This window comes from Dryobates pubescens, chromosome 22, assembly GCF_014839835.1.
Source record: "Dryobates pubescens isolate bDryPub1 chromosome 22, bDryPub1.pri, whole genome shotgun sequence".
Lineage (NCBI taxonomy): Eukaryota > Metazoa > Chordata > Aves > Piciformes > Picidae > Dryobates > Dryobates pubescens.
In genome coordinates, this window is record NC_071633.1 from 3,139,244 (window position 1) to 3,161,540 (window position 22,297).

The following is a 22,297-nucleotide window of genomic DNA, read 5'->3' on the forward strand; positions in this document are numbered from 1 at the left end:
GCCTCTAAAGTGAGGCAGGGAGTCCTACCATGTTAATAAGTTAGAGTCCAAACCTCCTGCAGAAGATCTGCAGAAGGCTGTCTCAAGGCCTGGGTCTCAAAAGTCCTGATCCTTGAGAATGATCTGATTTGGAAAAAACAGCCCCTGTAACTTGAGCCCATCTCCACCCTGCACTAGCTCAAGGTGATAAGACCTCAAATATATTATTCCCAAGCCAGTTTTATTTCTTACTCTGATATCCATCTGGTGAACGTTCTACTCGAGCTCCTGTGACACACAGCACTTTTCCATGGCCCTGAGCATAACCTTTACCTTAGAGAGGAATGCAATATGCTGTGGTGCACGTTGGGGTAGACCGGTTGCTCTGCAAACCATTTTGGATTGAGTATTTCCTGCATTTTGAGGAAATACTTCTCAAAACTGCAGTTTTGAGGAACTGAGCTCGAGGGGCTTTGGGTGTTTCCCATCCAGCCACATCCTCACTCCTCACAAAGCCTGAGCTGATGTGGCTGGGCTGTTCTCCCCTTGTGTGCACAGCTCTGGGGACTCTATCTGCTCATTATCTCACCGTTAGGTACTGAAACATTGCATCCACACCCTGCTGAAAGGTTGCAGCAGGAGCATAACATGTTGCAAGATCCTACTTGAAGAGCTTCTTTTTTTGCTTTAAGAAGTTGAGGAAAATCATTTAGGCCCTGAAAAAAACCCATTTCTTGCTTGACCAACTGCATGTCTCTGCAGGAGCTGGTTCAAAGCTCAGAGCATTTAAGCCCGTCACTGAGAGGCATTTCACCTTCACACTCTAAGGGCCAAACAAAAAGTCTTCCTCCCCTGAGGGATTTAATAAGTAGCTGAATAACAAGCTAAAAACCCACCCACAGAGGGTGTCATCTGTGGAGATGCAGAGGGAGATGTTAGCTCAAAGCTGTGTGTCCTCTGACTGCTCCTTTTTGGGTTCTCTGCAGCACTTGCAAAGGAGGCCACTGGAACTGCCTCTCTCTGCCCTGCTCTGGAAGATGCCATATAGATGGAGGATTCCACGTCACCACCTTTGATAACAAGAGGTTCAATTTTCATGGCAACTGCCATTATGTCTTAGCTAAGGTATGGACAAGTTGCTGTTTCACTCCTAAATCTCTCGAGAGGCAGGAGGCAGTTAAGCTGTGCCGGAGCCTTGTGTGACTTCACTGTATGGCACCAAGCCAGCAAAGCACTTCAACACATGCTCAGCCCGAAACCTCATAAACTGTCCATTTGCAATGGCTTGCAAGTCAACTGCTTGATGCTTGGCATCACAGTGCTGCAGCTTCAACATAGTTTCACACTGTTTTAGGTTTTTATTTGAGTGAATTCATTTCCTTAGTGGCTGTACTCAATTTAAGCACTTCTCCCTGAAGCTTTCTCCAAGTGTGAGGGGGTTGGGCTTGATGATTTCCAAAGGTCCCTTCCAACCCCTGACATCCTGTGATCCTGTGTAGTTGTTGACTGTCAAAAGGAAAGGGATGAGCAGAAATCCCTGCAAAAAAAGATGGAATTCCAGGTGACTGTCCACAAATATGTGATCCACACAGGCTGAGATCAGGGAAGCAGAGTGCAGAGTGCAGTGAACATGAAGTTCAATAAGACCAAGTGCAAGGTCCTGTAGCTGAGTCAGGGCAATCCCAAACACTGATACAGGATGGGCAGGAACTGGCTTGGGAGCAGCCCTAGAGAAAAGTATTTGGGCATGCTGGTGGTTGAGAAGCTCAACAGGAGCCAGCAGGGAGCACTTGCAGCCCAGAGAGCCAAGCAGAGCCTGGGCTGCAGCCAGAGAAGCATAGCCAGCAGGGACAGGGAGGGGATTCTCCCCCTCTGCTCCACTCTGCTGAGACCACACATGGAGCACTGTGTCCAGTTCTGGAGTCTCTGTTCCAGAAAGCATCTGGAGGTGCTGGAAGGTGTCCAGAGAAGGGCCACAAGGATGAGCAGAGGGCTGCAGCTCCCTTCCTATGGAGACAGACTGAGAGAGGTGGGGTTGTTCAGTCTGGAGAGGAGAAAGCTCTGAGGAGACCTTCTTGTGTTCCAGCATCTGCAGGGGGCTACAAGAAAGCTGGGGAGGAACTTTTGAGGGTGTCAGGGAGTGATAGGACTGGGGGGAATGGAGAAAAAGTGGAAGTAGGTAGATTCAGATTGGATGTGAGGAAATAGTTCTTCCCCATGAGGGTGGTGAGGCACTGGCACAGGTTGCCCAGGGAGGTGGTGGAAGCCTCATCCCTGGAGGTTTTTAAGGCCAGGCAGGATGTGGCTGTGAGCAACCTGCTGTAGTGTGAGGTGTCCCTGCCCATGGCAGGGGGGTTGGAACTGGATTATCCTTGAGGTCATTTCCAATCCTAACAAGTCTGATTATTGATTTTGGCAATGGCATAAATCAGTTTGCAGCCAGAGATTAAATGCCTCAGCTCTTTCATGATTCCATTTATCCTTTCAGAGACACCTCCTCTCCCTGCTGCCTTCCCCTAAGATGCTAACAGTCTCTGCACATCTCCTTTTCCTCAGAACACTGATGAGACGTTTGTGGTGATTGGTGAGATCATCCAGTGTGGGACATCAAAGACCATGACTTGCTTAAAGAATGTATTAGTCACCCTGGGCAGAACTGTAAGTAACTTGCTTTAATTAGTGATGCACAGTGTCACTTATATTTAGGTTCAAAGATGGGATGCCTCTTAACACTCTGCACTCATTTTGGTCTGTTGCAGTCCTGAGACTGCAAGATTAATACCAGCAGATGGTGTGGTGCATGTGGAGGTTGGCTTTGTTCTACAAGAGTTCTTTCCTTTCCACTCCTTTTGGATTGTGGCTTTTCCATTTTCTCTGCAGGTAGATGGTTAAGAATCACCCTTACTGGCTTGCCCTTTCTTTTCCATGACTTCAGACTTTTTCACTTGCTTTCTTTTGGAAGATTGAGATTTCCACAGGAAAATAACCTCTTCTCTTCACAACACTTCTGAGTCCTACTTCACTGAGTGAACATGTGTTTGCAAGTGAAGTCCACAAGCTATGCCACGATTCAAACTGAATTCAGTGGAAGCCGAGTTAGGGCTGGTATTTAGGCACTCCTCAGGTTATACAGATCCTTTCTTTACACCTGGTGTTTAACCAATGAAATACTAACCTTGTTAGGATATCCAACATCCTAACCTCCTTCTGGAGTCAATAAAAGAAGATAGGGATCTTCTGTAGTCAGTAGAGGGAGGTGGGGATGCTCCCCAGTTGGCAGGGCGAGGTGGGGATGCTCCCCAGTGGGCAGAGAGGGGTGGGGATCTCCAAAGAATAAGCTCACCTAAGGTATGAGGAGGTCTTCCCAAGGAGCAAATCTCCCTCCTTTGACTACAGAGGAAGTCTTAGTCAGACAGTTCTCATTTTGGGTATGTTGCCTTTCCAATGAGCCAGATCCAGGCCTACAGATAACGCCTGTCCTGTGGTTCTCAGGCAGGAAACCAACCTTGCAGATATGTGAGAGCACTCAGGCAAAGCTGCTGCTGCTGCTTATGGAGAGGAGTTTCCATCTTTTCTTATGGCCTAGAGATTTGCTCTGTGATATCCAGACACTGAACTACTCTGACCCCAGTGATATCCAGACACTGAACTACTCTGACCACAGAGGGGACTGTATTTTGAAGACACCATTCACTAATGCTTAATGAAGCTCATCAGGCTGCTATAATCTGCCTCATGTCTGCACATTCACCCCTGTTGGGATTTTTTTCTTTTTACCTTTTCCCTGCAGGCTATAAAAATATGTTCCTGTGGAAATATCTACATGAATAATTTCATTGTGAAGCTGCCAGTAAGCAAAGGTAAATGTCCTTCCTTCACATCTCAGGTGTGCCCTGCAGTAGGACCAGGGGCAATGGATGGAAACTACAGCACAGGAGGTTCCACTTCAACATGAGGAGGAACTTCTTCACTGTGAGGGTCACAGAGCCCTGGAGCAGGCTGCCCAGAGAGGATGTGGAGTCTCCTTCTCTGGAGCCTTTCCATCTCTGTCTGGAAGTGTTCCTGTGTGCCCTGTGCTGGATGCTGTGGTCCTGCTCTGGCAGGGGGATTGGACTCCAGGATCTTATTGCTCTCTACAACTACCTGAAGGGAAGTTGTAGCCAGGTGGGGGTTGGTCTCTTCTCCCAGGCAACCAGAACCAGAACAAGAGGAAACAGACTCAAGCTATGCCAGGGGAGGTTTAGGCTGGATGTTAGGATGAAATTCTTCACAGAAAGAGAGATTGGCCTTTGGAATGTGCTGCCCAGGGAGGTGGAGGAGTCACTATGCCTGGGGGTGTTTAAGAAGAGCCTGGATGAGGCACTTGGTGCCGTGGTTTAGTTGATTAGATGGTGCTGGGTGATAGGTTGGACTGAATGATCTCAAAGGTCTTTTCCAACCTATTCTATTCTATTCTATTCCTATTCTATTCCTATTCTATTCTATTCTATTCTATTCTATTCTATTCTATTCTATTCTATTCTATTCTATTCTATTCTATTCTATTCTATTCTATTCTATTCTATTCTTTCTCCAGAGGTCCCTTCCAACCCCTAATATCCTGTGACATCCTATGAACATCTTCCCCAGAGTAGCCTACATCTATTTACAGAGGGTTTCATGCTCCTTTCTCTGAAAAGAACATGATCCTGCTTATTTTGGGGTTATTTGGGATTGGGATTCCCTGGGAATTCTTATGTTTCACTGGATGAACTGATAAAAGGAATCATAGACTAACTTAGGCTGGAAGAGACCTTAGAGATCATCTAATCCAACCTCCCTGCCATGGGTAGGGATGCCTCTCAACTAGACCAGGTTACTCAAGGCCCCATCCAACCTGGGACCATCTCCAGGGAGGGATCATCCACAGCTTCTCTGGACAATCCATTCCAGAGTCTTGCCACCCTCGTAGTGAAGAATTCGATCCAGCTTAAACCTGTTCCCATTGACTCAGCTGCATAAAGGTTGGCAGGTTCATAGAGCTTTTTCTGCTTCTTTCTTTTTTTCATTCCCCCCCTCTTCAGATGGCATCACCATCTTCAGACCCTCCACCTTTTTCATCACAATCTTGAGCTCGGCTGGAGTCCGGATCCGCGTGCAGCTGAAGCCTGTGATGCAGGTCTCCATCAGGGTCCACCACTCCTACCAGAACCGCACCGCCGGTAGGACACAGCACGCTGGCCCTCTCTGCTTTTAAGCCACTGCCTTACAGCTGCTTGTCTGCCACTTTTAAGTGAACAAATGATTTGATCTTTATCATGCCCTTGGTATGCCAGCACCCCTGGTGAAGTCTATAGCTGTCCTGATACCGGGTGTTGGCTAAGCCCTGCCACTTGCTGGAGAGAATGAGGTCACTTCTGTGATGTGTTTAGTGTGTGCAGGTCTTTCTGTAAATGCAAGCCTTCATCAGAGACTTGGGAGATGCAGGCTGTGTTCTTGGGTTTGCCACCCATCTCCTGTTTACATCCCTAAAGCTCTTTGTGCTTCTGTCTGTGTAATGGGATTACATCCTGTCTCTCTCCAGCCCCTTTTGTTTTGCTTTTGCATTTCCTTTGCTTCCAGGCCTTTGGGGAAGGCACTTCTCTGCCTGCCAGTGTTTACTGAAATGCATTTAAGCAGCTCCTAATCTCTGTGCTATCACTAAGTGCTGCTGTAATGCAAAAACAAAAGAGGAATCATAATTACACTCTACATACAAGGTTTGATTTGTGGTAACATCAGGAAGTCTCTGAAGGAAATTTTGGCTTCTCTCAGGCAAGGTTCATTATGGAGTTAAGAGTGCTCATCCAGAGGCCATTCCTTTCCCCACTCATGCAGTGATTTCTTCTCTCTCTCTCTCCCTTCCTCCCCCCTTCTTTCATTTTGCTGCCATCCACCCAAGGTCTTTGTGGCAACTTCAATAACATCCAGACTGACGACTTCAGAACAGTCACTGGAGCTGTGGAGGACTCAGCTTCTGCTTTTGGGAACTCATGGAAAACCAGAGCCAGCTGTTTTGATGTTGAGGACAGCTTTGAAGACCCTTGTTCAAACAGTGTGGATAAAGGTAGCAGGCTTTTTATCCCTGGGTTATCAGTGCTAAATAATTGTCATGTGATGGGTGGCCAGAAAAACCATTCCCAATCTCTGAAAGCCTCAAAAGCCACCATCCCTGGGACTGTTACAGAGAGAACACATTGGGTTTTTGTGGGAATTTTAGGATGACAGCTTTGCTTTTAAAAGAGAAATAAGATGCACTGCTGGAGAAAGAACCAACACCTTCACTCATGGCTTGAAGAACACAGTGGCAGTGAGACCAGATTAGATTCAGGGCAGAGTGTGCTTGGTTTGTAGTATCTGGGCAAGATTTTCATCTAGTCTTGATTGTTACAGCTGTGCAGAAGGCAAGAGGAGTAAATCACCCAAAGTACTGTTGGACTCTACCAGGGGCCCTGTCTGGTTCTTGTTTTCACTGGTTCTGGATTTGCCCAGAGGGCCAATCACATCCTGGGCTGCACCAGAAGAAGTGTGGCCAGCAGATGGAGAGGTGATGCTGCTACTCTGCTCTGGTGAGACGTCACCTGGAGCCCTGTGTCCGCCCCTGGAGTCCAACACAGGAAGGATATGGCCCTGCTGGAGCAGGTCCAGAGGAGGGCCTTGAAGATGATCAGGGGCTGGAGCACCTCTCTTATGAAGACAGGCTGAAAGAGTTGGGAATGTTCAACTTGAAGAAGAGAAGGCTCCAGGGGGACCTTAGAGCAGCCTTATAGTACCTGAAGGGGGTTACAGGACAGCTGGAGAGGGACTTTTGACAAGGGCTGGTAGTGATAGGAGGAGGGGCAACAGTTTGAAACTCAAGCAGGGTAGATTTAAGTTTCACATTAGGAGGAAGTTCTTTACAACAAGGGTAGTGAAATAGTGGAACAGGTTGCCCAGAGATGTGGTAGAGGTCCCATCCCTGGACAACTTCAAGATCAAACTTGATGGGACCCTGAGCAACCTGCTCTAGTTGAGGTCCCTGCACACAGCAGTAGGGTTGGAGAAGATGACTTTTGAGAGTCCCTTCCAAGCTGATGAAGTTTTTGTAGTTCTGTCATTCCATGCTTCATAGGATTCAGACTCTACTCTCTGGGTACTGCCAGGTGTAAATTAAAGCTGCAGCTCACAGCCACACTGCTCATTGCATATTTGATGTTATGGGATCATCAGGGTTGAAAGGGACCTCCAGCTCCAATGCCCCTGCCATGGGCAGGGACACCTCACACTACAGCAGGTTGCTCACAGCCACCTCCAGCCTGGCTGCAAATCCTCCAGGGATGAGGCTTCCACCACCTCCCTGGGCAACCTGTGCCAGGCTCTCACCACCCTCATGGGGAAGAACTTCTTCCTAACATCCAATCTGAATCTCCCCACTTCTAGTTTTGCCCCAGTCCTGTCACTCCCTGACACCCTCAAAAGTCCCTCCCCAGCTTTCTTGTAGCCCCCTTCAGATACTAAAAGGCCACAAGAAGGTCTCCTTGGAGCCTTCTCCTCTCCAGCCTGCACAACCCCAACTCTCTCAGGCTGTCTCCAGAGCAGAGCAGCTCCAGCCCTCTGCTCCTCCTCCTGGCCCTGCTCTGGGCCTTCTGTATTTTGTGACGATAAATCATTGCCTGATTGTAAAGGATTAGGAAAGATGGATGGAAAATATTGAAAGTGGGGAGGCTTTGCAGATGTTCTGGAAACCCAGGCACAGTAATAATGTTAGCAGTTGGCAGGTGAAAGCTTTCTTTTAGGGAGATGCCTGGTCAGCCATCCACCTGTGCTTGTCACCTGGCCATGCTAACGTCCTGCACTTCCCTTCGACATTATCTGAACACTTCAGGACATTCCAGTTCTGTGTGATGCCTGCTAAGAGTATTGATTCAGCCAGCCAAATGGTTTAAGTGACTGTGGACTGTGATGTTTCCTCTCACTGCAGAAAAATTTGCCCAGCACTGGTGTGCTCTCCTGTCTAACACCAGCAGTGCGTTTGCTGCCTGCCATGCTGTTGTGGACCCTTCTGTGTACATCAAGGTAAGACACTGGTCTGAAATGGGTGCTTTAATCTAGTCCAGAGAGTGAGCTGCCAGGAAGGTAGCCTGGGGAGTGAAGTAGGTTACAGTAATGGCTGTTTGCTAGGAAGCTGACTGATAGAACAGAACAGAATAGAATAAACCAGGTTGGAAGAGACCTTCAAGATCATCAAGTCCAACCTATCAACCAATCCAACCCACCTAAACAACTAACCCATGGCATGAAGCACCCTATCAAGTCTCCTCCTGAACACCTCCAGGGATGGGGACTCTACCACCTCCCTGGGCAGCACATCCCAATGGGCAATCACTCTCTTTGTATAGAACTTCCCTCAAACATCCAGCCTAAACCTCCCCTGGTGCAGCCTGAGACTGTGTCCTCTTGTTCTGGTACTGGCTGCCTGGGAGAAGAGACCAACCTCTGCCTGTCTACAACCTCCCTTCAGGTGGTTGTAGTGAGCAATAAAGTCTCCCCTGAGTCTCATCTTCTGCAGGCTAAGCAACCCCAGCTCCCTCAGCCTCTCCTCACAGGGCTGTGTTCCAAGCCCCTTCACCAACTTTGTTGCCCTTCTCCGGACTCGTTCCACCAAGTCAACCTCCTTCCTAAACTGAGGAGCCCAGAACTGGACACAGGACTCAAGGTGTGGCCTAACCAGTGCAGTGTACAGGGGCACAATGACCTCCTTGCTCCTGCTGGCCACACTGTTCCTGATGCAGGCCAGGATGAGCTGGTGAGGAAAACAGCAATGTGAGAGTTTGTGCAAGTGTCAGTGGGCTTTGCTGGCTGAAAATATGAAGTGACTGCAGCCACTCTTCTGTGAGAAAGAGGAGGAAAAATAGATTTACTATTCCTGCAAATTGTTCATGCTTGGAAAGGTTAAATCTGTTTCCTTGTGGAATGAGCTTTGGAGGTCTTTCCAGCCCTGAAGATTCTATGATTCTAGGAGTTGAACTGAGAGTTGTTTCAGCTCTGTGGAGTGTTGTGTCCAGTTCTGGGCCCTTCAGCTCAAGAAGGACCTCAGGGAACTGCTTGAAAGAGTCCAGCACAGAGCAATAAAAATTATTAGGGGAGTGGTAGATCTTCCTTATGTGGAGAGCCTGAGGGAGCTGAGGCTCTTTAGCTTGGAGAGGAGGAGACTAAGGGGTGACCTTGTTCATGTTCATAAGGGTGAGTGTCCAGAGGCTGGAGCCAGGCTCTGCTGGGTGATGCCCATTGCCAGCAAAAGGGGCAGTGGTGGAAGCTGAGGCATAGGAAGTTCCATGGAAACAGGAGGGATTTTTTTTCCCCTGTGAGGATGACAGAACACTGGAACAGGCTGCCCAGGGGGTTGTGGAGTCTCCCTCTTTGGAGATATTCAAAACCTGACTGGATGTGTTCATATGTGATCTGCTCTAGATGACCCTGCTCTGGCAGGGGGGTTGGACTGGATGATCTTTGGAGGTCCCTTCCAGCCCCTGACATTCTGTGATTCTTGGATTCCCTCTGGGTTGGATTAAAATTCACATCTAGAGGGAGAACATGTATTTATATCATTTCTATGCTATTTATTACTGTGGAATATTGTTACCCTTCTCCTATTTAGAGTGCAAGAAGCTGTCCATCAGTACTCTTGGTGTACAGCTCTGCATTGCTGTTCAGGAGTTGGCTGAGCTAGAGAGCTGAGGCATTTATGTGGATAGCAAACACAGAAAATGAATGTGGGGAGTGTGTGTGATGCAACATAATGAGAAAATAGCTGATGTGAAATAAGGCATCATCAGGTATCCTCAAATCTCTGGCTGATGCTTTGCCTCTCCCAGTGTGCCCTGTGTAAGCATGTCTGCCTGAGAATCCATGCTAACCACAGGGAAAACAGGAATCTGCAGTTTTCCATAGCCAGTTTCTTATGGGCATGTCTGTTGCTGCTGCTGATCTCACCAGATTTTAAGCCATGATTCATGGAAGTGTTTTCCATGACATCAGTCATGGTAGGATAAGTCACCACTGCTGCAGCATGACCTTGAGTCAGCCTGTGTCTGGCTGCTTCTATCCAGCTGCTCAGTTAAAAGAACTCAAGCTGTAAATCTCTTTTATACTTGCTTAGCTGTTTCCTTAGGTGGTGTTTCATAGGATTTCATAGAATTGTCAGGGCTGGAAGGGACCTCAAGGCTCAGCCAGTTCCAACCCCCCTGCCATGGGCAGGGACACCTCACACCACAGCAGGTTGCTCACAGCCACATCCAGACTGGCTGCAAAAACCTCCAGGGATGAGGCTTCCACCACCTCCCTGGGCAACCTGTGCCAGGCTCTCACCACCCTCATGGGGAAGAATTTCTTCCAAACATCCAATCTGAATCTCCCCACTTCTAATTTTACTCCATTCCCCCCAGTCCTATCACTCCCTGACACCCCAGAAAGTCCCTCCACAGCTTTCTTGAAGCCCCTTTCAGATATTGGAAGGCCACAATGAGGTCTCCTTGGAGATCTTAAACCTATTCTGCATCTCTTCTGCACCTGTGTTGTAGTCTGATGGTTCTCACCTACACACCAGACACAAAATTCCCAGTCATTGCTGGGCAGTCCTCTATATTTTCAGAGGACATATTTTGGCATCTCTCAGTCTGTACATCCTCATGGGAGGCTGGGATAGACTTTTCATAGTGCTTTGATGAACTATGGAAGTGGGTAGATTCAAATTGGTTGTTAGGAAGAAGTTTTTCCCCATGAGGGTGGTGAGAGCCTGGCACAGGCTGCCCAGGGAGGTGGTGGAAGCCTCATCCCTGGAGGTGTTTGCAGCCAGGCTGGATGTGGCTGTGAGCAACCTGCTGTAGTGTGAGGTGTCCCTGACCGTGGCAGAGGAGTTAGAACTGGCTGATCCTTGAGGTCCCTTCCAACCCTGACAATTCTATGAGTCCATAGTTGCCCTTATGCTGCTGCTTATCCATCTGTTCATCAGTGTCAGACATACCCTCATGGCAGCTACATGACTGTCACTGATTCCCTGCTTCTCAGTGTCTCATTAGCACGCTTATTCATTTAGAGCTAGCACAAATGAAGTTCCATTGATACTAATACTACTTCTTTTATTTCCCCCTCCATGTGTTGGTTGACTACTTTTTGACTTCCTGTCCCCCAGAAATGTATGTATGACACCTGCAACGCTGAGAAGAGTGAAGTGGCACTGTGCAGTGTGCTCTCTACTTACTCCAGAGACTGTGCTGCAGCCGGCGTGCACCTGAAGGGATGGAGGCAGGGCATCTGTGGTATGCACCCTAAAATACCTTGGGTCGTGGGGAACAGCTCCAGGAGAGCCCAGTCTGTGGCAGCCAGTGTCTGCTGTGCTGCATTAATGGGTCTTTGAAAGATAGGACAAGTATAAATTCTACAGAGAAAACCTCTGCTGCCCAAATCAGTTCATGTCCACTTCATGCTGCTGTGATGCATGCTCCCTGTGTAAAACATGAGGGGAAGCAAAAGAGTGTAGGGTGTACTAAATCACACCAAGGAGTTGCAATTAGGTTAGTTTTGAACACATGGACCTCCCCTTGTATTTTAATCCCAACACCTTCTTTGCAGTTCATCTCAGCCATGACTCAGAGGGGATTTAATAGATGTCTATAAATATCTGAGGGATATCAAGAGGGAGGGGACAGGCTCTGCTCAGTTGTACCCTGGGATAGGACCAGGGGCAATGGATGGAAACTACAGCACAGGAGGTTCCACCTCAACATGAGGAGGAACTTCATCACTGTGAGGGTCACAGAGCCCTGGAGCAGGCTGCCCAGAGAGGCTGTGGAGTCTCCTCTGGAGACTTTCAAGCCCCATCTGGATGTGTTCCTGTGTGACCTGTGCTGGATTCTATGTTCCTGCTCTGGCAGGGGGGTTGGACTCAATGATCTCCAGAGGTCCCTTCCAGCTCTTAAAATCCTGTGAGCCTGTGATCAGCCATAATGTGTCAGACACAACCCATAAAAATAGTGTAGCTCTCATGGACTTCATTTTCCCATGTTACAGTAAAATAATGATGGTTTTTAATAACTATCCATTGGTGATATCTGAGAATGGGAAAGTGCTTAAAGGCACTTTCATCTCAGGACTATCATACAAATGAAGAGAAGTTTCTTGGGCATACAGATTGTCACTTAATCCTGGTTTTGGTGTCCACATACTTTTCCTTGGCACTTCCAGAGTTGATTATGAGACTGAATTATGAGATGGAGAGACACTGGTACAGGCTGCCCAGGGAGGCTGTTGATAGTCTCTCCCTGGAGGTGTTCAAGGCCAGGTTGGATGGGGCCTTGAGCTATTTGGTCTAGTGGAAGGTGTCCCTGCCCATGGCAGATGGGTTGCAGCTAGATGACCTTTAATGTTTCTTCCAACCCAAACCATTCTATGATGCTATGATCAGAGCTGAGAATTAAACTCCCAAGCCCCAGCTTCTGCATTTGACTTCAACATTTCCCTTTTCCCACTGACAGTCAGAGAGTTCCAATGAGATTTGCCTCTATCAGCATGAAAAAAGTTGTGTGGGTTTCTGGACTAATAACACATCTGAATAGGAAACATCACAACAATTAGTTTTCAGGCAGGTTTGCTGCAGCTGTGATCTATGGAGCTGCTTGGCTCAGGGGCTGGCTGGGCTATCTAATGCAGACAAACAATGAACCTGGTGTGGTGCTTTGTGGAAGGCATTTAAGGTTGCAGTAAGAGCAAGCCAACAAACCCATGCTGAAGCAATTCAAAGGGAACACAGTGTAGTCCACAGCAAATTATCCTAGACCCATGCAGATTTATGGACCAGACACAGTCCCTGCTTTGTTATCACCACAGAATCACTGACATTGTCTAATGCCAAAACAAGGCTGGTGTGCAGCATGGGTTGGACTGAAATCTGTGCACTCAGGGCACCGTGGGTGATATCGACTCAAACACTGCAGCAACCCTGGGAAAAAAACCACTAATGGCTTAATCAGCACAATCATTTGAGGCCTAATTTAAGAAGAAATGATCTTTTGGGAACATGCCTGTGATAAGATTGAGGGCTGCAACTGTTTGAGTGAAAGAGCAGATGGGCCAGAATCCCGCTGCTCTGCCCCATGGTGGGGGTTGGAGAGGCTGCTGCAGCTGGTCCAGCTGTGCCAGGCTGCAGGCAGCATCCAAGGCAGGCTGTGTCCAAAGGGAATGTCTACATTGCAGTCAAGTAGTGTATGAACCAAGTAAACCCTGCTAGCTAACAGTCTGTCAGGCAATAATGGTTAGGGGAAGCATGAACCATTACTTGTGTTACTGCTTACCCACAAGACCACTGCGTTAGCAGCCTCTCCTAGATCATGGCATCGTTGTCCTAGTGCTCCTGCTGCAAGCTTAAAGCTGTCTTAGGTATGCTCATGCTCTCTGCACTCATGTCCTCAATTGTGATGCATGTGATCCAGTGGCCTTCCAGTATCTGAAGGGGGGGTAAAAGAAAGCTGTGGAGGGACATTTTAGGATGTTGGGTAGTGATAGGACTAGGGGGCATGGATCCAAGCTAGAGGAGTAGAGATTTAGATTAGACGTAAGGAAGAAGTTGTTCCCCATGAGGGTGGTGAGAGCCTGGCACAGGTTGCCCAGGGAGGTGGTGGAAGCGTCATCCCTGGAGCTTTTTAAGGCCAGGCTGGATGTGGCTGTGAGCAGGCTGCTGTGGTGTGAGGTGCCCCTGCCCATGGCAGGGGGGTTGGAACTGGCTGAGCCTTGAGGACCCTTTGAACCTTGACAATTCTATGATTTCAAATCTATGTCCATGAGCACTAAAATCAAGCAACCTCTTTCTTACCCAAACTGCTCTTCTTCCTCTTAAAAAAACAAACCACCAAAACACCACCACCACCAAACCCACATCAAAAAAAAACCAAACCAAAAACCCACACAAAAAACCCTACCAACTGAAAAAAACACCCAAACACAAAGGGAGTAAGTAAAGGTTTTTATTGCATTAAGAGCTAAGAATTGAGACTCCTACATCTGGTAAATCTGAGGTAAACTACTCTTCAGCATCTAAACATGTCCAGAGAAGGGCAACAAGGCTGGGGAGAGGCCTTGAGCACAGCCCTGTGAGGAGAGGCTGAGGGAGCTGGGGTTGCTTAGCCTGGAGAAAAAGAGGCTCAGGGGTGACCTCATTGCTCTCTACAACTCCCTGAAGGGAGGTTGGAGCCAGGAAGGGGTTGGTCTCTTCTCTCTAGCAACCAGCACTAGAACAAGGGGACACAGTCTCAAGCTGCACTAGGGAAAGTCTAGGCTTGAGGTGAGGAGAAAGTTCTTCCCAGAGAGAGTTGTTAGCCATTGGAATGTGCTGCCCAGGGAGGTGGTGGAGTCACCATCCCTGGAGGTGTTCCAAAAGTATTGGACGTGGCACTTGGTGCCTTGGTTTAGTCATGAGGTGTTGGGTGACAGATTGGACTTGATGATTTTTGATGTCTCTTCTGTGATCATTAATACCTTCCTTATTTGGCCTGCTTTGATTGACAAATCTCAGTTGCTGAATCTTTATAGCATGTCTAGAAAGTAGGCCTGATTTAAACACAGGGTATCACATCTACACCAGATAAGACCAGGAAAGTAATTGTTTTTTGGTGTTTGTTTTTAATGTGTACCCAGACCCAGCACATTAACCATTCTAAGGAAGTGTATTAGGGTCATGGGCTGGAAACCACACAAAGCTTTGTTCAAGCATGGAACCTGTTGCTGATGTGGTGATAACATTGCTGCAAAGCTGTCTACAGCTACCTGAAGGGAGGTTGTAGCCAGGTGGGGGTTGGTATCTTCTCCCAGGCAACCAGCACCAGAATAAGAGGACACAGTCTCAAGCTGTGCCAGGGGAGGTTTGGGCTGGATCTTAGGAAGAAGTTCTTCCCAGCAAGAGAGATTGGCCATGGGAATGTGCTGCCCAGGGAGGTGGTGGAGTCACCATCACTGGAAATGTTTAAGAGGAGACTGGTTGGGGCACTTGGTGCCATGGTTTAGTTGATTAGATGGTGTTGAGTGATTGGTTGGACCTGATGATCTCTGAGGTCTTTTCCAACCTGGTCTGGTCTGGTCTGGTCTATTCTATTCTATTCTATTCTACTCCATTCCATTCCATTCCATTCCATTCCATTCTATTCTCATTGCCAGGGAACAACTGCTCTGTACCTTCTAGCAATGCACTCATCTATGTGAGTCTGAAAACCAGCTATGGAGTTAGATTTGCAGATGTAAATTAGAAAGTGAGCTAAGACTAGATCCTGAGTTCCTGTTGACTTTCTGAGGCATTTAAATACCAGGCTTTCTTGAAAAGCAGAGCCTTGTTGTAGATGATATTTCCTGACATCACTTGTTGTCATGCCTGTTGATCCCAACTGCAGGGGAGGTTCAGGCTGGATGTTAGGAAAAAGTTCTATACAGAAAGAGAGATTGCACATTGGAATGTGCTGCCTGGGGAGGTGGTGGAGTCGCCATCACTGGAGGTTTTCAGGAGGAGACTTGATAGGGTGCTTGGTGCCATGGGTTAGATGTTTGGGTGGTGTTGGATTGGTTGATGGGTTGGACGCGATGATCTTGAAGGTCTCTTCCAACCTGGTTTATTCTATGTATATTCTATTAAAGTGGAATTGACTTGCCATGGCACAATGGAAAGAAGATCAATAATTACAGATCAATAATTTCATGGCAGAGTTTTGAAGGTGGTGGTTCTCAGCAGCCTGTGAATATCACCCAGCTTTTGACCATCTTACATGGTCAGCTGGGCTCTTTAAATGTTGGTATTTAACTGTTTGGTCCACCCAGAGGGCTCAGAGGCTGTTTTATTTCCATTTTGCCCAGAGAATGAGAAATTGAGTTTTCCTCCAGAGAAATCAAACAGGAATGGTTAGCAGAGTTCCTTGGTACTGCCTGTGTAACATCAAAATGTAGCCCTTGCTAAAGATCCTCATTTCTTAAACTCCTCCCAGCCAAAGAAATCATCAATTGAAGGCAGAGAATGAATTTTTTAACTACAGAGTTAAAGGCCTTGACATAAGATAGACAGACAAACGATACAAATTACAAAGTCATCTTAATTCCCTAAGTCAGTCCAACGCCACCCTGCTGAGTGTTTCTGTGTTCAGTGCCATGGAGTTCAGGCTCCCTGAGCAAACTTCCCCCCAGACCGCTAGGACACGAGGTCTTCCGGTTTGGAGAAAGCCCATTTCTGGCTCCCAAGGAGCAGAAAGCAGCACTAAGAGCGTGAGCAATGGTTGCACAGAGAAGGCCACACATCCATTTTGTTTCTCTTGCAAAGATCCCTCTGAGGAGTGTCCTGAGACTATGGTTTATAACTATAGCGTGAAGCACTGCAACCAGTCCTGCCACTCGCTGGATGAACCTGACCCGCTGTGCAAGGTGCAGATTGCTCCCATGGAGGGCTGTGCTTGCCCTGAAGGCACCTACCTCAATGATGAGGAGCAATGTGTCACTCCAGATGAGTGCCCCTGCTACTACAAAGGCAAGATTGTTCAGCCTGGCAACTCCTTCCAAGAGGACAAGCTGATGTGGTAAGCTGCTCTGATGATGCAAAGGCTCCGAGGTGACCTCATTGTGGCCTTCCAGGATCTGAAGAAGGCTGGGGAGGGACTGCTCAGGATCTCAGGGAGTGATAGGACTAGGGGGGATGGAATGAAGCTGGAGGTGGGGAGATTCAGGCTGGAAGTGAGGAGGAAGTTCTTCCCCATGAGAGTGGTGAAGCCCTGGAATGGGTTGTCCAGGGAGGTGGTTGGGGCCCTGTCCCTGGAGGTGTTTAAGGCCAGGCTGGCTGAGGCTGTGGCCAGGCTGATGTAGTGTGGGGTGTCCCTGCCCGTGGCAGGGGAGTTGGAACTAGATGATCCTTGTGGTCCCTTCCAACCCTGACTGATACTATGATACTATGAAAGGCTGCTGTGCCTGGGGGGTGCCAGGGCTGACTGGGGAAGTCCCTGCTCTGGTCCCTGAATGAGCTCATTTGACTGCAAGGAATTATGACAAATTTCTCCTAGATTCTACCAAAGCAAATATTCTCCTGGCAGGAAGTGCAGCCACAGCAAAGCTTAAGGGCCCTGTGCTCCTGCTAGCAAACAACAACTTGAAAACCTGTGAAGGGCTGTGTGCAGTCTGTATGCAAAGCTCACTGTTGAGTGAAGAACATCCAGATGCAGTGGCAGCAAGCTTGTGAGGCCAGACTCCTTGTGGGGGGCAACAGGCACAATCTGGGACCCCAGGGGTTCAATCAGAACAGCAGTAACACCTTCTTTGGTGTGGGGATGCTGGGGCCCTGGAGCAGGCTGCCCAGAGAGGTGTGGAGTCTCCTTCTTGGGAGAGATTCCAAACCCACCTGGACATTGTGATCCTGAGCAATCCACTGTGGGTGACTTTGCTTTGGGTGAGGGTTTGGGCTGGATGGTCTCTGGAGGTCCCTTCTGAACCTCCACCATACTGTGGGTTCTGGGACTGTAGAAGTCAAGGTGCTTGGGCGAGCTTGTGGCTTTCAAATGAAAGCAAAACAAAACCCAAAGTAAAAGACATCATCCTACAGGTGGTTGTGGTGGGTTGAAGTTTCCCCCCAGCACTAACTTTTGCCAGACCAACTCAGTTAGAAGCAGAGGAAGCTGCATTTACAGGCAAGAAGCACACTCTACAAAGGAACGCAGTGAACATGTACAAAATAGACAGGATTTACAATATTTACAGTTAATAAACAGCACAAGGACCCCCCTGGCTAAGGACCAGGGGAAGCTACTCCCTGCCTTCCTTATCCCCCTGTACAAGAGGGAAGTTAGACTTAGCCAAAGCCAGCCCATAAGCAGGTTCTCTCTCTCTCGCGAATCAAAACCAGCCAGAGGTCAGAAGAGAGAAGGGAAGAATTGCTATGGTACAGCTCCTCTTATTCCAGACATTTACCCAATGAATTTGTTTAGAATAACCTTTTGCTTTCCTTTTTACCCCCCCATAGTGATCTTATTTATATTTTTCTGTTTTTCTCCTCTAAACCTGCAACTAAATTGTAAAGGCATTGCCCAAAACCACCACAGTGGGTGAGGAAGAAGGCCCCCAAATCTCAGCCTTTAAAAGGAGTCCTTTGGAAAGAGTGAAAGGGAGAAATTTGAGGGGGGGTGGGGGGGAATACTAAACCTTACACAATTACTTTGCATCTACAGTGAAAAACAATTGTCTTTTCCTCACTTTCAAGCAATTGAGGGCAGGAATGTTATCAAATGCCAGGCTAAGGCTGCTTTATTCAATGTGTTTACATCTTGAGATGTCCCCTGGTTTGTTTCTGTTTTCCTTTTCTCTCCCAACTCCCACATTTGGTTCTCTTCCTGAAGATTTTAGACTATGTTGCCACTACAGATCCATCTAGTCATTTAAAAGCTACTTGAGAAATGATCAGCCTTATTTCCCAGGTTGGAAAAGAAATGCTTAGGGGAGGAAAAAAGTAGTTTAGGGAAAACAGGAAGCCACTGTAAAGATGAAGGGAAAAGTCTTGAAGAGGGAGGTGGTAGCCAGGTGGGGGTGGGTCTCTTCTCCCAGGTAACCAGCACCAGAACAAGAGGACACAGTCTCAAGCTGTGCCAGGGGAGGTTTAGGCTGGATGTTAGGAAGAAATTCTTCCCAGAAAGAGAGATTGGCCATTGGAATGTGCTGCCCTGGGAGGTGGTGGAGTCACCACCAATGAAGGTGTTTAAGAAGAGACTGAATGGGGTGCTTGGTGCCATGGTTTAGTTGATCAAATGGTTTTGGGTGGTAGGTTGGACTCCATGATCTCAAAGGTCTTTTCCAACCTGGTTTATTCTATTCTATTGTATTCTGGGGATGGGGATTCATGCCTGGGAACCTGCTAGCTGTACCACTCACTCATTTGGGTAGGAATTTATTTGTGTGGCTAGTGAAGCTTTGCAGTGCCTTTCTCTTGAGGGAGAGAGAGACATGCAAAGAGCTGATGTCTTTTTTTTTGGCACCTCTTTAGCAAATGCATTCAAGGAAGGTTGGACTGCATTGGAGAAACTGTCCTGGTAAAAGGTGAGATGTTGTTAACTGATTATGGTGTCTGCTAGACATAGAATGTTTTTCTGTGATATCTTTCTGTAACATTTCAGTATTCTGCATACTGTGTCCAGCTCTGGGCTCCTCAGTTCAAGAAGGACATTGAGACACTTGAAGGTGTCCAGAGAAGGGCAACAAAGCTGGGGAGGGGTCTGGAGCACAGCCCTGTGAGGAGAGGCTGAGGGAGCTGGGGTTGCTTAGCCTGCAGAAGAGGAGGCTCAGGGGAGACCTTCTTGCTCTCTCCAACTCCCTGAAGGGAGGTTGGAGCCAGGTGGGGGTTGGCCTCTTCTCCCAGGCAAGCAGCACCAGAACAAGAGGACACAGTTTCAAGCTGTGCCAGGGGAGGTTTAGGCTGGAGGTGAGGAGAAAGTTCTTCCCAGAGAGAGTTGTTAGCCATTGGAATGTGCTGCCCAGGGACGTGGTGGAGTCCCCATCCCTGAAGGTGTTCAAGAGGGTATTGGATATGGCACTTGAAGCCATGTTTTAGTTAGTGATGAGGTGTTGGGTGACAGGTTGGACTTGATGATCTCTGAGGTATTTTCTAACCTTATTGATTCTGTGATTCTATGAATTCTTTGAAAGATGGAGATGGTTCCCAATGCTTAGAAGTTATCTGCCTTCTTGCCACATTTTCAGTGGACAGAAGCAAAATCAAATAGAAACTGTAAAAGAGAGGCATGTGCTGCCCCCTGCAATGCTCTGGTTTGCAATTGCAACTACCTGAAAGGAAGTTGTAGCCAGGTGGGGGTTGGTCTCTTCTCCCAGGCAGCCAGCACCAGAACAAGAGGACACAGTCTCAAGCTGTTCCAGGGGAGGTTTAGGCTGGATGTTAGGAAGAAGTTCTTCCCAGACAGAGAGACTGGCCATGGGAATGTGCTGCCCAGGGAGGTGGTGGAGTCACCATCCCTGGAGGTGTTTAGGAAGAGCCTGGATGAGGCACTTGGTGCCATGGTTTAGTTGATCAGATGGTGTTGGGTGTTAGGTTGGACTTGATGATCTCTGAGGTCTTTTCCAACCTGGTTAATTCTGTGTTCTGGCATCATTGCTGCTTTCTCTAAGTGTCCTCTCCCTCCTCCAGACTGCCCAGCTCCCATGTATTACTTCAACTGCAGCTCTGCAGGACCCGGCGCGATTGGATCGGAGTGTCAAAAAAGCTGCAAGACCCAGGACATGCACTGTGTAAGGACCTCCCTTCCTAGCAGCAGCAGGGCACAAACTGACTTCCCATGTGTGATTATCTTTAACAAAACACTGGTGGTAACAAGTGCCAACAAGGCCAAGTGCTTCACTGGTGACACAACAGCTATAGCTACCCACGTAGCTGTGACACTTGGAATGTGAGAGTCGCTCTCTCACAGTTATGGGGTGAAACCCTTTGCCCCCCCAAAAAAAGGGCTGGTACCCAGATCCAGCACCTCTGCTCCTTCCCTGTACTTCCTGTTCATTAACAAGTTGCTTGTGTTGCACCCTTCTATGCCCAGTATGTCACAGAGTGTGTTTCTGGCTGCGTGTGTCCCGATGGGCTGGTGTTGGACGGCAGCGGAGGATGCATCCCCACAGATCAATGCCCCTGTGTCCATGGAGGACGCTTCTATAAACCTGGGGAGACCATCAAAGTGGACTGCAACACGTGGTATGTTCTTCCAGGGAGCCTGGGTCTGTATCAAAGGGGGTTAGAATTGTCTGTGCATGGTGGGGGCAGGATTTTGAAGCCTTCCTCTTCTTCACAAGAGCCTCAGGCTTGGGGGGAAACATGGACTAAAAATAGGTAGAGTTCAAATGTGTCTTGGTGGTAAAAATGACCTTTCTGATTAGTAAAACACCTCATGGCATGGTCATAGAATGCTCTGGGTTGGAAGGGACCTCCAAATCCAGTCCAAGCCCTTCTGCAGTCAGCAGGGACATCCCCAACTAGATCAGGCTGTTCAGAGCCTTGTCCAGCCTCACCTTGAATATCTCCAGGGATGGGGCCTCAACCACCTCCCTAGGGTACCTGTTCTGGTGTTCCACCACTCTTAGAGTAAAGAACCTGTCCTGGAAGGGCTGAGAGGGTAAGCCTGAAAGAGTGAGAGTTGATTGCTTCTTTTTGATGCACCACCAAAGACAAACCTCTGAATCACTCTGCCCTGTTTGGGGTTAAGTTAAAACCAAGCTCCACACCAAGATGATGACTCTTTGCATCTCACCTCCCAGCACCTGCAACAAAAGGCAGTGGAACTGCACAGAGAACCCCTGCAAGGGAACCTGCACTGTGTATGGAAATGGGCATTACATGAGCTTCGATGGGGAGAAGTTTGACTTCCTGGGAGACTGTGACTATATTCTAGCTCAGGTAACAGTTCTTTATTTGGTTGAAGGGGTTGGTTGGGTTGTTTGTTTTTTGTTTCACTTTCCTATCCAGATTCTTTCCCCAGGCTGTGCTGCATGGTTCAGCCTGGGTGACTTTTCTAGGTGAAACCAAAGGGAGCACAGCATGTCCAGTTCTGGGCCCCTCAGTTCAGGAAAGATGTTGAGATGCTGGAAGGTGTCCAGAGAAGGGCAACAAAGCTGGGGAGGGGTCTGGAGCACAGCCCTGTGAGAAGAGGCTGAGGGAGCTGGGGTTGCTTAGCCTGGAGAAGAGGAGGCTCAGGGGAGACCTTCTTGCTCTCTACAACTCCCTGAAGGGAAGTTGTAGCCAGGTGGGGGTTGGACTCTTCTCCCAGGCAAGCAGCACCAGAACAAGAGGACACAGTCTCAAGCTGTGCCAGGGGAGGTTCAGGCTGGATGTTAGGAAGAAGTTCTTCCCAGAGAGAGTTGTTGGCCATTGGAATGTGCTGCCCAGGGATCACTATCACTGGAGGTGTACAAAAAAGGACTGGATGTGGCACTTGGTGCCATGGTATAGTAGGCATGAGGTGTTGGGTGACAGGTTGGACTTGATGATCCTCGAGGTTTTTTCCAACTTTGTTGATTCTATGATGATTCTATGATTCTGTGTTGTGTTGGGGGCTTCAGAGCTGGAGCTGGATGTGGTACACCAGGTGGGGTCTTACGGGAGCAGAGCAGAATCCCCTCCCTTGCCCTGCTTGCACTTTTGGTGCAGCCCGCAGAGCTCACTCCCCTCCTCCTGCAGCTAGGACAGACTGCGATGTTTTTCACCTAAAAGCAAAGCACTTGAGGCTCAGGAGCGACACAAGAGGGCACTGTGTGATTCCAAACG

General features: G+C 48.2%; 1 protein-coding gene across 1 annotated transcript in view; it reads left to right on the forward strand.

Moving 5' to 3' along the window:
• LOC104301092 (mucin-5B) overlaps positions 1 to 22,297 on the forward strand; it is a 75,327-nt gene that overhangs the window by 14,758 nt on the left and 38,272 nt on the right. The window contains exons 9-20 of the mRNA XM_054171881.1: positions 966 to 1,104; positions 2,536 to 2,637; positions 3,770 to 3,839; positions 5,043 to 5,180; positions 5,900 to 6,064; positions 7,958 to 8,052; positions 11,168 to 11,294; positions 16,325 to 16,577; positions 19,022 to 19,074; positions 20,177 to 20,277; positions 20,580 to 20,731; positions 21,292 to 21,430. Of these exons, the coding sequence (XP_054027856.1) occupies positions 966 to 1,104; positions 2,536 to 2,637; positions 3,770 to 3,839; positions 5,043 to 5,180; positions 5,900 to 6,064; positions 7,958 to 8,052; positions 11,168 to 11,294; positions 16,325 to 16,577; positions 19,022 to 19,074; positions 20,177 to 20,277; positions 20,580 to 20,731; positions 21,292 to 21,430 (1,534 nt within the window). The remainder of the gene's footprint in view (positions 1 to 965; positions 1,105 to 2,535; positions 2,638 to 3,769; positions 3,840 to 5,042; positions 5,181 to 5,899; positions 6,065 to 7,957; positions 8,053 to 11,167; positions 11,295 to 16,324; positions 16,578 to 19,021; positions 19,075 to 20,176; positions 20,278 to 20,579; positions 20,732 to 21,291; positions 21,431 to 22,297) is intronic.